Source organism: Rhinoderma darwinii, chromosome 9, assembly GCF_050947455.1.
Source record: "Rhinoderma darwinii isolate aRhiDar2 chromosome 9, aRhiDar2.hap1, whole genome shotgun sequence".
Taxonomy (NCBI): domain Eukaryota; kingdom Metazoa; phylum Chordata; class Amphibia; order Anura; family Rhinodermatidae; genus Rhinoderma; species Rhinoderma darwinii.
The window spans coordinates 15,628,029-15,645,593 of NC_134695.1; the positions used below are offsets into that span (position 1 = coordinate 15,628,029).

Consider the following 17,565-nt stretch of genomic DNA (forward strand, 5'->3'; position numbering starts at 1 on the left):
GGTCATAATGACTTTTCACCAAATGGTCCTTTAAATTCTTGGACCGTCTCGCAGTAATAGTTGGATATTTGGTAATAAATCTATCCAAGGTGGGATCTGTGAGTAATATCGGCCAATAGCGTTTGAAAATTTCTTTCATTTGTGGCCATCGGGAGTGATACCCAGTAATGTATCTTACCTGACTGTGTTTATCTGTCCTTTTCTTGGGAAAAAGCAAGTCGTCTCTGGGGGTACGCTTAGCTCTTTGGTAGGCTTTTTTGATAGATCTCATACTGTATCCCCGTTCTAAAAAACGATTTTTTAGATCCTCTGCCTGCTCTTCAAACAGTAAATCGGACGAGCATATCCTCTTTATCCGCAGAAATTGTCCAATAGGGACTGCTTGAATAGTCTGCGGAGGATGGGAAGAGGAAGAATGTAATAATGCATTTACGGAAGTTTCCTTACGGAAAACATCGCTGTGAAGAAAGCCATTTTCATCCGTAAAAATTTGAACATCCAAAAACTCCAAGAGACTGGGATGAGCTTTATAAGTAAATTTCAGATTTAGAACGTTTGTGTTTAGCCCAGTCATAAAGGAATCCAGGTCAGCCTGTGTGCCCTTCCAGATGACCAAAATGTCATCAATGTAACGGGCCCATAAAAGTACCCGTGCCATTGAGTCACCCCGGTCATCCGAGAAGAGATCCCTTTCCCAGAGGCCAAGGAAGAGGTTGGCGTACGAGGGTGCGCACGCTGCCCCCATGGCTGTACCTTGGAGCTGTAAGTGAAAACTGCCATTAAACACAAAGAAATTATGTGTTAAAATATACTCGAGCATCTGAATGATGAAAGAACAGAGTGGTTTTTCCAAGTCAGACATTGAAAGAAAATATTCAACCGCCCTAATCCCATCTGAATGTTTGATGCTCGTGTAGAGAGATTCTACGTCAATAGTGACAAGGAGCATGTCCCTGTCAATACTGACGCCACTGATTTTCTGTAACAAGTCGGCAGTGTCACGAATGTATGAGGGTAAATTAATGACCAAGTTTTTTAGATGGAAGTCGATAAATTTGCAGATACCCTCAGTCAAACTGCCCCTACCTGAAATGATGGGCCTTCCTGGTGGACTTTTCTCATTTTTATGAATCTTGGGTAGTAAATAAAGGGTTGGTATGGTAGGTTCGTCAATTGAAAGTGCCTTGCATAGTTCCTTTGAAATTATATTTTCTTCTACTGCTTGTGAGAGTTTGGCCTGTAAGTCAGATCTGAAAGATGACAGAGGGTTAAAGGTCAATTTCTTATAACAGTGTTTATCCCGCAGCTGTCTATTTGCCTCTGCCTCATACATATTGCTGGGCCAGACTACCACGTTACCCCCCTTATCTGCGGCCTTGAATACCACGTCATTTATTTTCTGTAATTGTTTCAAACTCTTTCTCTCCATAGGGGTTAGATTATCATATTTGATACTCCTTGGAATGTTCCAAAATTCTTGGGTCACTGACTTAATGAACAGGTCTACCGCCGGGCACAAGCTAAGAGCAGGGAAATTTTTAGATTTAATGCGAATGCATGCTGGAACATTACCTGTAGCTTCATCGTTCTTGTGCTCATCCAAAAGATCCTCTAGTGCTTTTAATGCCTGCTGTTCTTCTAACGTTGGAAAATGTTCACTATCCACTGGTTTGTCAAACCATTTTTTGAAGATGAGCGAACGACCAAAGATATGTAGGTCTTTCACTGCTGAAAACATATCAAAGCTAGCGCTTGGTGAAAAAGTTAAACCCTTAGCTATTAATTCTAAATCAATATTGGAAAACACATGTGTTGATAGATTAATTACCTTAGGGCGGCTGCTTTGGTCTCGTACATCAGGTCGCTTTTTGTTAGCCACTTGTCTTTGTGCTAATTTTCTTTTGGGTCGGATATTAAAATTTGATCTATAGGACGTGTTGTCAGTTTCACTCTGAGATGACACAGAGGAGATTGAAGGAGTACGACTCCGGCCTCCTGGGGCCTGATTTCTTCTCCACCTATATACTTTGTTGTTTTGAAAATCCCCAATATCTCTAGAGAATTTTTTTGATTTAACTTCCTGAATATCTTTTTCCCACTCCGCAAATTGTGCATCAAGATTATGTTTAAATTTGGACATGTTATCCATGGACATAAGTGGGAACAGTTGGGCCTGGACACTTTCTATTTCTTCATCCATTGACAATATCATTTTTTGATTGAGGTCAACCAGAAGTTCCATAAATTTCTTGGAGCCCTGGTTACAGACCTCTTCCCATTTGGAGATAAAATCCTCTTCAATGATAGGAAAAGATGGGAAAATCTGGATTCTCAGACCCCTTGGGACAAGGTTTCTCTGGATATAATTTTCCAGAAAAGTTTTGTTCCACCACACTTTCATACGGCGATGTAACAAATTTGTGTATTTATTCTGGAGCTCGCTAACGTTTCTGCAAACATTAAAACCAAATATTGGGGACTCATCCTTGAAGACCTGTTCCATCTGAGACCGCCAGGCACATTCCCTGGCTTTATAATCCATAGGACCCGAGGTATTGAACTCTGTGAGAACACAGACAAGAATTAGATATAGACCAAAAGAATACCAACAGACAGAATATGATGATGATAATAGTGCTCGAAGCATCAACATTTACACTGTAAAGCACTGTTGCTAGTTATGTGAGCGGCACGTTATCATATCCTAAGTATTGACCAAGATACACTTGGTGCGTCGATCAAAAGTTTTAGCATGAGAAACTGACAAAGAAAAAATGATCGACTTGAGGCACGTGAAGTACAAAAAATATATATACAATCTTTATTGAATAGAGACATGAGACAAGTAAAAAGATGGAAATAAGGATAAGTCACACAATAAAAAAGGACGTCGCATCAATCATAAATCAGATGTGCTAATTTGGTCAACATGTTGGAAACAATAGGGTATTATGGCAGCGAATAAATAAATAGCAGCATACCTGGCTAAAACACATATATGCATATATTTCGTACAGTAGTGGCGATTTAAGTAAAAAAGAAAATGTATAAACAACGCCAACAGGATACAATAGTATAAAGCAGTTTAGGTGTGCAAAAGCTGGTTTTGAAGTGTAATCAAAGAGTTATAGGCAAAGTTTTGTGCAAGCTGCTGAAGATGGCAAGTATTTGTTCAACATACCAGTAGACATTGTGATGCAAAGATGGGACGTCTACAGACCAGAAATTTATGGAACTTCTGGTTGACCTCAATCAAAAAATGATATTGTCAATGGATGAAGAAATAGAAAGTGTCCAGGCCCAACTGTTCCCACTTATGTCCATGGATAACATGTCCAAATTTAAACATAATCTTGATGCACAATTTGCGGAGTGGGAAAAAGATATTCAGGAAGTTAAATCAAAAAAATTCTCTAGAGATATTGGGGATTTTCAAAACAACAAAGTATATAGGTGGAGAAGAAATCAGGCCCCAGGAGGCCGGAGTCGTACTCCTTCAATCTCCTCTGTGTCATCTCAGAGTGAAACTGACAACACGTCCTATAGATCAAATTTTAATATCCGACCCAAAAGAAAATTAGCACAAAGACAAGTGGCTAACAAAAAGCGACCTGATGTACGAGACCAAAGCAGCCGCCCTAAGGTAATTAATCTATCAACACATGTGTTTTCCAATATTGATTTAGAATTAATAGCTAAGGGTTTAACTTTTTCACCAAGCGCTAGCTTTGATATGTTTTCAGCAGTGAAAGACCTACATATCTTTGGTCGTTCGCTCATCTTCAAAAAATGGTTTGACAAACCAGTGGATAGTGAACATTTTCCAACGTTAGAAGAACAGCAGGCATTAAAAGCACTAGAGGATCTTTTGGATGAGCACAAGAACGATGAAGCTACAGGTAATGTTCCAGCATGCATTCGCATTAAATCTAAAAATTTCCCTGCTCTTAGCTTGTGCCCGGCGGTAGACCTGTTCATTAAGTCAGTGACCCAAGAATTTTGGAACATTCCAAGGAGTATCAAATATGATAATCTAACCCCTATGGAGAGAAAGAGTTTGAAACAATTACAGAAAATAAATGACGTGGTATTCAAGGCCGCAGATAAGGGGGGTAACGTGGTAGTCTGGCCCAGCAATATGTATGAGGCAGAGGCAAATAGACAGCTGCGGGATAAACACTGTTATAAGAAATTGACCTTTAACCCTCTGTCATCTTTCAGATCTGACTTACAGGCCAAACTCTCACAAGCAGTAGAAGAAAATATAATTTCAAAGGAACTATGCAAGGCACTTTCAATTGACGAACCTACCATACCAACCCTTTATTTACTACCCAAGATTCATAAAAATGAGAAAAGTCCACCAGGAAGGCCCATCATTTCAGGTAGGGGCAGTTTGACTGAGGGTATCTGCAAATTTATCGACTTCCATCTAAAAAACTTGGTCATTAATTTACCCTCATACATTCGTGACACTGCCGACTTGTTACAGAAAATCAGTGGCGTCAGTATTGACAGGGACATGCTCCTTGTCACTATTGACGTAGAATCTCTCTACACGAGCATCAAACATTCAGATGGGATTAGGGCGGTTGAATATTTTCTTTCAATGTCTGACTTGGAAAAACCACTCTGTTCTTTCATCATTCAGATGCTCGAGTATATTTTAACACATAATTTCTTTGTGTTTAATGGCAGTTTTCACTTACAGCTCCAAGGTACAGCCATGGGGGCAGCGTGCGCACCCTCGTACGCCAACCTCTTCCTTGGCCTCTGGGAAAGGGATCTCTTCTCGGATGACCGGGGTGACTCAATGGCACGGGTACTTTTATGGGCCCGTTACATTGATGACATTTTGGTCATCTGGAAGGGCACACAGGCTGACCTGGATTCCTTTATGACTGGGCTAAACACAAACGTTCTAAATCTGAAATTTACTTATAAAGCTCATCCCAGTCTCTTGGAGTTTTTGGATGTTCAAATTTTTACGGATGAAAATGGCTTTCTTCACAGCGATGTTTTCCGTAAGGAAACTTCCGTAAATGCATTATTACATTCTTCCTCTTCCCATCCTCCGCAGACTATTCAAGCAGTCCCTATTGGACAATTTCTGCGGATAAAGAGGATATGCTCGTCCGATTTACTGTTTGAAGAGCAGGCAGAGGATCTAAAAAATCGTTTTTTAGAACGGGGATACAGTATGAGATCTATCAAAAAAGCCTACCAAAGAGCTAAGCGTACCCCCAGAGACGACTTGCTTTTTCCCAAGAAAAGGACAGATAAACACAGTCAGGTAAGATACATTACTGGGTATCACTCCCGATGGCCACAAATGAAAGAAATTTTCAAACGCTATTGGCCGATATTACTCACAGATCCCACCTTGGATAGATTTATTACCAAATATCCAACTATTACTGCGAGACGGTCCAAGAATTTAAAGGACCATTTGGTGAAAAGTCATTATGACCCAATAAAAACTAAATACCCATTCGGGACCAAGGGTCCAAAGTGGGGTTGCAATCCCTGCGGACAATGCATCGCGTGCCCTAACATTGAAAAAGCCACTACATTTACTAATGCCTCTGGCACTAAGATTTTCAATATTACTCACCCTATAACATGTACCACCAAAGCTGTCGTATACTATGCAGTCTGCCCTTGCCCAAAAATTTATGTTGGTCTCACCTCCAGAGAGCTGAAGGTTCGAGTACGAGAGCATATGGCCGACATAAAGCGAGCATCAAGGTCAGAAAATCTGGAAAATCTAAAACCTGTAGCCCGACATTTCAAAACGCACCATTCCAGTGACCCGTCAAAATTGAAGGTGAGGGGAATCGACCATATTGCATGTGGTATGAGAGGAGGTGCTATTAAACAAAAACTTGCACAATGCGAGACTCGCTGGATATGGACCCTTGGGACAATGTTTCCACATGGGCTAAATGAATCTCTGAGCTACGCTCCGTTTCTGTAACCATTGACTCCGCAGTGGGTCTTGGTTTTTTAATCTTTTCTATATTTGTGTTATTTTATAGTACTAACTACTCTCGTTTTGTCCATTCTTTTTTTCATATAACTAGAACTTCGCATCACCTATTGAGTCTATCTGAGGAGGTTACTAAGGGGATCATATCTAAGAGGACAAAGGAAGAATTCCTTAGTATCGTCCTGCATGCTATGTTTGTGTGTTCCGCTATTATGTAATTTTGCATTATTACAATAAATTCTACATATCCTCTATGTATGTATATTTTATATTACATTGAATTGTTCGTTGACACATTTATATTATACTCATTCATTGTGGTTATGTTTTTAATACATATGTCATATTACAACATATTGTTCCAGTATGTATCTTATAATGCACTTTCCCTGTATTTTTATACACCTATTGGTATTCACATTAAAAGTTTTTAACCAGTTTTTATAAAGCTTTTGATGATTGAATATAATATTCTGTCATGGTCTTATTTATTAATTGTCATATTATAACAACTTTGTGTCACTTATTCATTCTTATTCACTCACTTTATTTATTTCATTATCATGTTACATTCACATGATGTTTGAGGGTCTTTTTTTCCTTTTTTTCATTCACCACCATCGGTCCCATAATTAATATATTAGTTATTACTAATACTGGACCGTCATATATTCATTATATTCATTCATTCACACCTTTGTTCTTATGCATTCCCTCTTTATGTCACCACACACACATATCACCACATTTCTCCTACTATCACCCTTCTTATCCATCAGGGCATTTCCTCTCACTCCCTTGTCATCACAGTTTATTTACACTCACACGGCATACCATGACTGCCGTCCCCCTCCCTCCCCCTCCCTTCCTTTTCTCTCACTGCTCACACAACATTCCATTGTTCACGGTAATCAGTGCAGACATACTCTTATCCTATTATCCATTAACTACATTTCTCTTCATCTTATGGTGACGTAGCCACGATGAGAGGGTGCGCTGATGCAGTTTGAGAAAGCACAAAATACTAAACTCTCGGGGGGGGAGTGGTCCTGGCTCATTCCGTCTGCTGTCTCTAATTGGAGCAGGCTGTGGGGGGCGCGGTCAGTCCTCGCCGCCCCACATCCTCTCTGATGACGCAGTACAGGAAGTGGGGCAGCGCCATCTTTGTACCCCGCATCAGACGCCACCTATCCTCCATCCGGTCATATCACCTCCTCCTCTTGACTCATAACACCTGGGATGCGCAGTATATAAGAGTGGGCACGAGTAGCTTGACCCCAACCCCGGACGAAGGCAGGTGCCGAAACGCGCGTCGGGTGTAGACGTCCCATCTTTGCATCACAATGTCTACTGGTATGTTGAACAAATACTTGCCATCTTCAGCAGCTTGCACAAAACTTTGCCTATAACTCTTTGATTACACTTCAAAACCAGCTTTTGCACACCTAAACTGCTTTATACTATTGTATCCTGTTGGCGTTGTTTATACATTTTCTTTTTTACTTAAATCGCCACTACTGTACGAAATATATGCATATATGTGTTTTAGCCAGGTATGCTGCTATTTATTTATTCGCTGCCATAATACCCTATTGTTTCCAACATGTTGACCAAATTAGCACATCTGATTTATGATTGATGCGACGTCCTTTTTTATTGTGTGACTTATCCTTATTTCCATCTTTTTACTTGTCTCATGTCTCTATTCAATAAAGATTGTATATATATTTTTTGTACTTCACGTGCCTCAAGTCGATCATTTTTTCTTTGTCAGTTTCTTTGTAAGCGGGGGGTTGAAAACTTTGATGGGTAAAAATGATCCAACTTCATTGTTATTTGGTTATCAAAAGAAAGTTCTTCCTCTGGAAACTGGCATCCTGTATCCACTGTGAAGATGTGTGATTGAGTGCTTGCATCTCTTTTGCTTTTGAAAGGTGTGTTGGTGGCTCTCGTTGCCAATGTCGTCTGTCGGGTGTTTGTTGCTGCATTTCTTTCAAAAAATTTTCTCTTGACACCAATTTTTACATGTTTCACTCCCATGACTTTGGACATTGACGTTAGCATTGAGGTACCGGTCGAAGCGTATGTAATTCTGTTGGTGGATGTAGTAGCCAAAGGCAATTGCATGCATTGTGTTGCACAAGAATAACTGTGTTCATGTTCTGTACGTTTCCGTTTAGATGGTGGACACTCTGTTTCCTGATAAGGGAATATAGTGGGAATTGCACTTTCCTTCAGCCATCGTATCTTCTTTTCCGACTTAAAAACATAACAGTCTTCTGCAAAGTGTTTTGAACATAGTCTAAATAAATCTTGTTTTTTCCCATCCAAAATTCTTTGTGAGAGTGCATCTAGATTCTCCAACGATTGTCTGGCCTGTTGGAGCCAAACTTTAATCTTGTCAATGTTGCCTGGAAAAACATGCAGGATCACTCCTTGAGAGTAAGTAGCTCGATTAGACCGACTGTCACAACCAGAGACAATGCACGACAGCATTTCTATCAAAAAAGTAAATGTAAATATTATGGCATGAGAAAAGATCATTACGGTAATAACGAGGGATTACATCAAGAGAGTTGATACCCCGAATGAGGTATATTTGTGTACTACCATACTTACAATTCCAATTTAGATGTGTGAGTTTGTCTTTTGTAAGTGCAAGATTCTAACTTGTGAGTTTGTATAAAATTATATTAACCACAGCGTGTTTTTGAAGACATAACATCAGATTTGTGGAAGTTCTTGGGTCACCGCGTGCAAAGTCACCCTTGTTTATCACACAAATGTGGCCTATGGTGTGTTGTAGATTGTCATGTGGAGAAGTGAGTATTCAACATGTTACATTGTTTATAGGTAACTGTTTGGCACTGGTAATTTACGGTTGACCAATGCACAAAATTGTGTGTCGTTTTAGACGATCATTGTAAAACCGTCAATGATCTCAGTGCCAGACAGTTTCACCATGTCAATGTTTGAGGATAGCTTTTTTGTGTGACCAACCCAATTTTTCTTTTTTTTTTTTATGTAATAGAGACAGTGAATTAAAGAGAATAGCATTTATAAACCAAATGTTTTTTATTGATGAAGCCATAACTGCCTTCCAAAGTAACACAGAAGAAGTGTTCCATCATAAACACAAATATAAAATTTACATGCAGAACCAAAAAAGTTTTTGTTACATAGTCACAAAAAAAGAGTTCAGGTAAAAAGTCAACATTGACGGATAGGGACCAACATATAAAAGTAGAAATTGGAAGACGAAACAGTAAAAGAGATTTACATTGAAAAGACACAGATGTCAACGACAATCACAAAGAAGTTATCAGCAGATGAAAAAACCTTGCTTCGTCACATCATGTTTCTGGACCTTCACCAGCAGATGAAAACACCTTTTTTTTCTCATCTCATCATCAAACCGGAGCCTTTAGCAGCAGGTGAAAACACCTTGCTTTGTCACATCATCCAACTGGACCTTCATCAGCAGATGAAAACAACTTTTTTTTCTCATCTCATCATCCGACCGGACCTTTAGCAGCAGGTGAAAACACCTTGCTTTGTCACATAATACCACCGTACCTTCACATTGTATTACAGAACGTTTCAGCCAATCATGCGGCATGTCAAAGTTATATTTCCTAAAGAAGAATAAAATAAAAAATGTATCAATGGATTGATCAACTTCAAGCGTTGCACTATGCGCAACATGGTCGCTTTGGAAGAATGACATCCCTGTCTGATCACTCTGCATAGTTTGGCTCCTCTGGTGAACTTGTGTGTCATGTATGTTTATATGAACTCCCTATGTTAGGGCTTACTTACTTTCTATAATTCGTTACTTATGCTGCTCAGAATGGCCTGTTCGTCTCCACGGTGGTAATCCGCTCCGGTTGCTGCTGTCGTCGTCTGTATCTGATCGCGCTGCTTTGCCTCCTATTAAAAAAATTAGAATATATATATATAAAAGACCATAATTAGCAATTATTGTACGTTTGGGGTAGTCCCCTTGCTCCCGCACCTGTTCAAAGTATCTATGCTCCTCGAATACACTCCTCACGGTTGTGTTTTCACTGGCGCGCTCCCTCTCCTCCTGGTAAACTGCAGTTCAAAAAATCACACACATTGTGGGATTAGATAAAGTGATGTACAAATAGCTGCCACACTCTAAATGCTGCCACACTCTAAATGCTGCCACACTGTAAATGCTGCCACACTGTAAATGCTGCCACACTGTAAATGCTGCCACACTGTAAATGCTGCCACACTGTAAATGCTGCCACACTGTAAATGCTGCCAGACCGTAAATGCTGCCACACTCTAAATGCTGCCACTCTAAATGCTGCCACACTCTAAATGCTGCCACACTCTAAATGCTGCCACACTCTAAATGCTGCCACACTCTAAATGCTGCCACACTCTAAATGCTGCCACACTCTAAATGCTGCCACACTGTAAATGCTGGCAGACCGTAAATGTTGACACACTCTAAATGCTGCCACACTCTAAATGCTGCCACACTCTAAATGCTGCCACACTCTAAATGCTGCCACACTCTAAATGCTGCCACACTCTAAATGCTGCCACACTCTAAATGCTGCCACAGCCCTCCCTTGGTATGATGACACAGGCCTCCAATGGTATGATGCCACAACGTATACGCTGCCACAACCTATACGCTGCCACAACGTATACGCTGCCACACCGTATACGCTGCCACAACGTATACGCTGCCACAACGTATACGCTGCCACAACGTATACGCTGCCACAAAGTATACGCTGCCACACCGTAACTGCTGCCACATCGTAACTGCTGCCACACCATAAATGCTGCCACATCGGAAATGCTGCCACACTGTAAATGCTGCCACTGCCCTCCAATGGTATGATGCCACAACGTATACGCTGCCACAACCTATACGCTGCCACAACCTATACGCTGCCACAAAGTATACGCTGCCACAAAGTATACGCTGCCACACCGGAACTGCTGCCACACCGGAACTGCTGCCACACCGGAACTGCTGCCACACTCTAAATGCTGCCACACTCTAAATGCTGCCACACTCTAAATGCTGCCACACTCTAAATGCTGCCACACTCTAAATGCTGCCACACTCTAAATGCTGCCACTGCCCTCCAATGGTATGATGCCACAACCTATACGCTGCCACACCGTATACGCTGCCACACCGTAACTGCTGCCACATCGTAACTGCTGCCACACCGTAAATGCTGCCACACTGTAAATGCTGCCACTGCCCTCCAATGGTATGATGCCACAACCTATACGCTGCCACAACCTATACGCTGCCACAACCTATACGCTGCCACAACCTATACGCTGCCACAACGTATACGCTGCCACAAAGTATACGCTGCCACAAAGTATACGCTGCCACACCGTAACTGCTGCCACATCGTAACTGCTGCCACACCGTAAATGCTGCCACATCGGAAATGCTGCCACACCGGAAATGCTGCCACACCGGAAATGCTGCCACTGCCCTCCAATGGTATGATGCCACAACCTATACGCTGCCACAACCTATACGCTGCCACAACCTATACGCTGCCACAACCTATACGCTGCCACAACGTATACGCTGCCACAAAGTATACGCTGCCACAAAGTATACGCTGCCACACCGTAACTGCTGCCACATCGTAACTGCTGCCACACCGTAAATGCTGCCACATCGGAAATGCTGCCACACCGGAAATGCTGCCACACCGGAAATGCTGCCACACTGGAAATGATGACACACTGCTTTTGCTGCCACAGGCCTCCATGATATGCTGACACAGGCCTCCCGTATATGATGCCACAGGCCTCCCTGATATGATGCCACAGACCTCCCCTATATGACACAGGCCTCCATGATATGTCACAGGCCTCCCTGATATGCCTCCATGATATGATGCCACAGGCCTCCCGTATGATGGCACAGGCCTCCCGTATATATGCCGACACAGGGCTCCCGTATATGCCGACACAGGCCTCCCGTATATGATGCCACACATGATGCCTATTTCGGCGTTACTTACCGCCTCGCTGTTCCCCCACGGTGGTCCTCCTCCGTCGCCTCGCTCGTCCTCCTCCGTCGCCTCGCTCGTCCTCCTCCGTCGCCTCGCTCGTCCGACTCACTGGAACACCTCGTCCTTCCTTGTCCTCCTCGCCCGACTCGCTGCTCGTCCTCCGTCGCCTCGCTCGTCCTTCCACGTCCGACACACTGGTACACCTCGTCCTTCCTCGTCCTCGAAGTGTCTCCTCGCTGGTCCTGGTCCGCCTCGATGGTCCTGGTCCGCCTCGATGGTCCTGGTCCGCCTCGATGGTCCTGGTCCGCCTCGATGGTCCTGGTCCTCCTCAGAGCGTCTCCTCGCAGGTATGCTCGCAGTACAACCTCCTTCCACTGTGTAGTCGCTTTGAAAATGGCGGCACACAATGTAAGGAGGTTTGAAGACATTGAAACCCCTCCCTCTCCTGGCACTTGCCAGGATAAGGGAGGGGGGATTCTGTGAGCTCACTAGAGCGAGTCACTTTTCCCAAAATTTGCAGCAGAAAAGCTATGTGGTTGCTTTACCACATGCAATGCTGCAATTTTGGGAATGGCTCCATCTAGTGACCAGAAATGGTAAATACTATAAAATTGAATCCAATTTATAATATTTCCTGACTCGTGAAAAAAATAAAAAAAATTGGAACAATGTTTAATCACCTACACACTAAATGTTTAATTTAAATAAAAAAAACATGTTTTTCAGGCAACACATTCCCTTTAACCCCTTCCCTCTTTGGCCGCTTTTGACCTTCCTAACAGAGCCTCATTTTTCAAATCTGACATGTTTCACTTTATGTGGTAATAACTCCGGAATGCTTTTACCTATCCAAGTGATTCTGAGATTGTTTTCTCGTACACATTGGACTTTATGTTACTGGCAAAATTTGCCCGATACATTCAGTATTTAATTGTGAAAAACACCAAAATTTAGCGAAAAATTGCAAAAATTAGCATTTTTCTCAATTTAAATGTATCTGCTTGTAAGACAGGCAGTTATACCACACAAAAATGTTGCTAACTAACATCCCCCATATGTCTACTTTAGATTGGCATTGTTTTTTGAACATCATTTTATTTTTCTAGGACGTTACAAGGCTTAGAACTTTAGCAGCAATTTCTCACATTTCCAAGAAAATTTCAAAATGCTATTTTTACAGGGGCCAGTTCAGTTGTGAAGTGGCTTTGAGGTCCTTAGATATTGAAACCCCCAATAAGTCACCACATTTTAAAAACTGCACCCCTCAAAGTATTCAAAACAGCATTTAGAAAGTTTCTTAACCCTTTAGACATTGCGCAGGAATTAAGGCAAAGTAGAGGTGAAATTTACAAAGTTAATTATTTTTTCCCAGAAATTCATTTTGAATCCATTTTTTTGTACCACAGAATGTTTTACCCAAGAAATGCAACTCAATATTTATTGCCCAGGTTCTGCAGTTTTAGGAAATATCCCACATGTGGCTCTAGTATGCTACTGGACTGAAGCACCTGCCTCCGAAGCAAAGGAGCACCTAGTGGATTTTGGTTCTCCTTTTTATTAGAATATATTTTAGGCACCATGTCAGCTTTGAACAGGTCTTGTGGAACTAAAACAGTGGAAACCCCCCAAAAGTGACCCCATTTGGGAAACTACACCCCTCGAGGAATTTATCTAGGGGTATAGCAAGCATTTTGACCGGCCAGTTTTTTTGCAAAAATTTTTGGAACTAGGCCATGAAAATGAAAATCTACATTTTTTCAAATAAAATGTAGGTTTAGCTCATTTTTTTTTCATTTCCACAAGGACTAAAGGAGAAAAAGCACCATAAAATTTGTAAAGAAATTTCTCCCGAGTAAAACAATACCCCACATGTGGTAATAAACGGCTGTTTGGAGACACGGCAAGGCTGAGAAGGGAAAGAGCGCCATTTGGCTTTTGGAACTCAAATTTAGCAGGAATGGTTTGCGGAGGCCATGTCACATTTGCAAAGCTCCTGAGGGGACAAAACAGTGGAAACCCCCAACAAGTGACCCCATTTTGGAAACAACACCCCATGAGGAAATTATCTAGGGGTACAGTGAGCAGTTTGACCCCACAGGTGTTTTACAGAACTTATTGGAAGTAGGCCGTAAAAATGAAAATCTACATTTTTTCAAATAAAATGTAGGTTTACGTATTTTTTTTTCATTTCCACAAGGAAATGGTTTCTGGGCGCCATGTCACATTTGCTGAGCCCCTGTAGTACTAGTACAGTGGAAACACCCCAAATTTGACTCCATTTGGGAAACTGCACCCCCTGAGGAATCATCTAGGGGTATAGTGAAAATTTTGATCCCAAAGGTTTTTTGCTGAATTAGAATTAAGCTACGAAAATGAAAAATAATTTTTTTTTCCAACACGATGTAGTTTTAGATCAACATTTTTCATTTTTACAAGGAATAGAGAAGAAAAAGCCCCCCAACATTTGTAAAGTAATTTCTCCCGAGTACGGTAACACCCTATATGTGGTTATAATCAGCTGTTTACATATATGGGAGCATTCAGAAGAAAAGGAGCGGTATTTATCTTTTGGAGCGTAGATTTTTCTGGAATGGTTTGCGGACGCCATGTTGCATTTGCAAAACCCCTGATGTACCAAACAAAAGTGACCCCGTTTTAGAAACGACACCCCTAAAGGCATTTATCAAGGGGTGTAGTGAGAATTTAGACTCCACAGGTGTTTTTCAGAAATGAATACGCAGTGGATTGTGCAAAGTGAAAATTGCAATTTTTCCACTGATCTGCCCATTCACCGCACAAGATGTTGTGCCCCTAGAGAATCTTACCCCATAAATTGTTAAGCGGGTTCTCCAGGGTATGGTAATGCCTTACTTGTGGCCATAAATTGCTGTTTGGGCACGCTGTAGGGCTAAGAAGGAATAGACCGCCATTTTGAGCATGGATTTTGCTTGGTAGTTTTGTTTGAGTTTTGCTGGTATTTCCGCTTATAATGTGGTGGCATATGTAATCTGTGCGGCGTATATCAGGGTATATGTAATCTGTGCAGAGTACATCAGGGCATAATAAGAGGGTATAATAATGGGGTAAATAATACAATTCTCCATAGGTGTGTGTTACGCTGTGAAGCGATCCGTTATGCGCAGGCCGGTGTCACACTGATAAACGGTTTTCTTTCTTATCCCCCTTCTGTAACACTCTGCAGCTTTTGGGGACTTTTTCCCATCGTAGTTTGGGAAATATTACTGGGAAAGTTTTGCGCTGGTATAATACGGGCGCCCTCGCTTCCAGCGGATGTGCGATGTCCCTTCCCTTTCCTAGTTCCTAAATACTATGGCCCTGAAACTGAAGGAATGTTCCCCTCCGGCCTGCGCATGGAGATGTTTTTTTCATCACCGCATTACTAGTGCCATAACTTTTTTGTTTTTCAGTTGATTGAGCGGTGTGCGGGCTTGTTTTTTGCGAGACGGGCTGTAGATTTTATTGGTACCATTTTAGAACACATACGACTTTTTGATCACTTATTTCATTTTTTGGTAAAGGAAATTACCAAAAACAAGCAATTCTGGAATAGGTTTTTTTTAATTTTTTATCGGCATCCACAGTGTGCCCTAAATAACATGTTCGCTTTATTCTGATGGTCGATACGATTACGGCGATGCCAAATTTATATAGTTTTTTTTTATGTATTGCAGCTTATGCACAATAAAATCACTTTTTTTTATAAAATCATTTGTTTTCTGTGTCGACATTGTAAAACCCATAACTTAATTATTTTTGCGTGCACAAAGCGGTGTCAGGGATTATTTTTTGCAGGACGGATTGTCGTTTTTTATTAGTACTATTTGAGTAAATGTGACTGATCACTTTTTATAGCATTTTTTGGAAGGAGATGTGACCTAAAAACAAATATTCTGGCGTTGTTTTTCATGTGTTTTTTTTTTTACGGTGTTCACCGTGCGGGATAAATTACATAATAGTTTTGTAGTTTGGGTCGTTACGTACGTGGCGATACCAATTATGTATAGTTTAATGTATTGCAGCTTCTGCACAATATAATCACTTTTTTATAAAATCATTTGTTTTCTGTGTCGCCATATTCTAAGACCCATAACTTTATTATTTTTGTGTGCACAAAGCTGTGTCAGGGATTATTTTTTGCGGGACGGATTGTCGTTTTTATTAGTATTATTTTGGAGTAAGTGACTTTTTGATCACTTTTTATAGCATTTTTTGGAAGGAGATGTGACCTAAAAACAGATTCTGGCGTTGTTTTTCATGTTTGTTTTTTTACGGCGTTCACCGTGCGGGATAAATTACATAATAGTTTTGTAGTTTGGGTCGTTAGACACTGATACAAATTATGTATAGTTTTTTTTAATTTTTACGGTTTTTCCCATAATAAGACTTACTATGGGAAGTGTCAGTTTAGCTTTATTTTATTTGAAATGTGTGTTTTTATTGTTTTACCACATTAACTTTTTTTTACTTTTCTGACTTGTCCCACTAGGGGACATGAGGGCCTGATGCCCCGATCGCTACTCGAATACACTGCATTACAGACGTAGTGCAGTGTATTAGCGGTCAGTTATTCACTGACAGCAAGCCTATGAGGACACGCCGCAGGCTCCAGTACAAGGCAGACTCGGACGCCATTTTCTGGCACCCGATTGCCACAGCAACCCAGCGATTGCATCACTGGGTTGCCGATCAGGTGAAAACCTATCAGATGCTGCGCTCTATTGAGTGCAGCATCTGAGGGGTTAATCTGCCGGATTGGAGCGTAGCTCCGGTCCTGGCAGTTACAGGAGGGTGCCAGCTGTATAATACGGTGATGATGCCGGCTTTGCTTCTGAGCCCGCACCATCACTGCGCCGTACATATACGGCGCTTTGCAGGAAGCACCTCCCGACAGCGCCGTACATGTACGGCGCATGCCGGGAAGGTGTTAAGGGATAGTGCCATTTTTTGTTTTATTTAATAAAATATATTGACACATTTTTCACAAATTTTTATTGACGCTTACTGTACTGGGGGCTGCCATGTTTTATTTCATCTTTGTATTTGTCTCTTGACACAAAGATGGAACACAGCAGCTACAGGGCATAGGACACCTGCTGCGCAGATGCAGTTCAGAGTCACACAGTAGAGAAGCTGGTTTGTAGGGCGATACCAGGTACCATTATAACAACCGGCTGCACTGTAGGTAAGGTGTGCGTCTGTTCCTCTGGTGCGCATGCCGTTAGAAAAATATAGACCATGTCCTATTTCACGTTGTAATTACAGCACGAGCAGGCCCACGTGTGCATGTGTACCTGTAATTATGGGAGCATTGCTAGGCAATGTCAGGGGATAGTCCCAGTCCAGGGTACCGAGAGAAACGAGCAGAAGAAACTTTCAGCACCCGGGACAGTGACTACCGATCACAATATAGATCAACTGTTTTTTTTTTAAAAAACATTCATACTTACCCTGAACTCAGTTTCTTCCTCCAGTCCAGCCTCACAGGCTGCAGCGGTCAGACTGCCACATGATCCAGGGATG

General features: G+C 41.6%; 2 protein-coding genes and 1 long non-coding RNA gene across 4 annotated transcripts; 1 reads left to right on the forward strand and 2 right to left on the reverse strand.

The window, feature by feature from the left end:
* Positions 1-305: 305 nt before the first annotated feature.
* On the reverse strand, positions 306-2,866 carry LOC142660271 (uncharacterized). Its single transcript, XM_075836861.1, has 3 exons — positions 1,573-2,866; positions 1,087-1,250; positions 306-391 (listed from the first exon to the last, which is right to left on the reverse strand). Exons 1-2 carry the CDS (start codon positions 2,651-2,653, stop codon positions 1,216-1,218), a joined length of 1,116 nt encoding a protein of 371 aa, XP_075692976.1. The 5' UTR covers positions 2,654-2,866; the 3' UTR covers positions 306-391; positions 1,087-1,215.
* Positions 2,867-3,252: 386 nt separating this feature from the next.
* On the forward strand, positions 3,253-5,166 carry LOC142660272 (uncharacterized). Its single transcript, XM_075836862.1, has 3 exons — positions 3,253-3,899; positions 4,222-4,385; positions 5,081-5,166. Exons 1-2 carry the CDS (start codon positions 3,260-3,262, stop codon positions 4,254-4,256), a joined length of 675 nt encoding a protein of 224 aa, XP_075692977.1. The 5' UTR covers positions 3,253-3,259; the 3' UTR covers positions 4,257-4,385; positions 5,081-5,166.
* A 3,916-nt stretch (positions 5,167-9,082) lies between these two features.
* On the reverse strand, positions 9,083-12,696 carry LOC142660273 (uncharacterized). Of its 2 annotated transcripts, XR_012850442.1 has the most exons (4): positions 12,034-12,696; positions 10,005-10,084; positions 9,809-9,919; positions 9,083-9,624 (listed from the first exon to the last, which is right to left on the reverse strand). It is a non-coding gene; the product is annotated as an uncharacterized LOC142660273 (long non-coding RNA). The 2 variants fall into 2 exon arrangements; XR_012850441.1 differs by lacking the exon at positions 12,034-12,696 and having other exon boundaries at positions 10,005-10,676.
* Between the last annotated feature and the right edge of the window lie 4,869 nt (positions 12,697-17,565).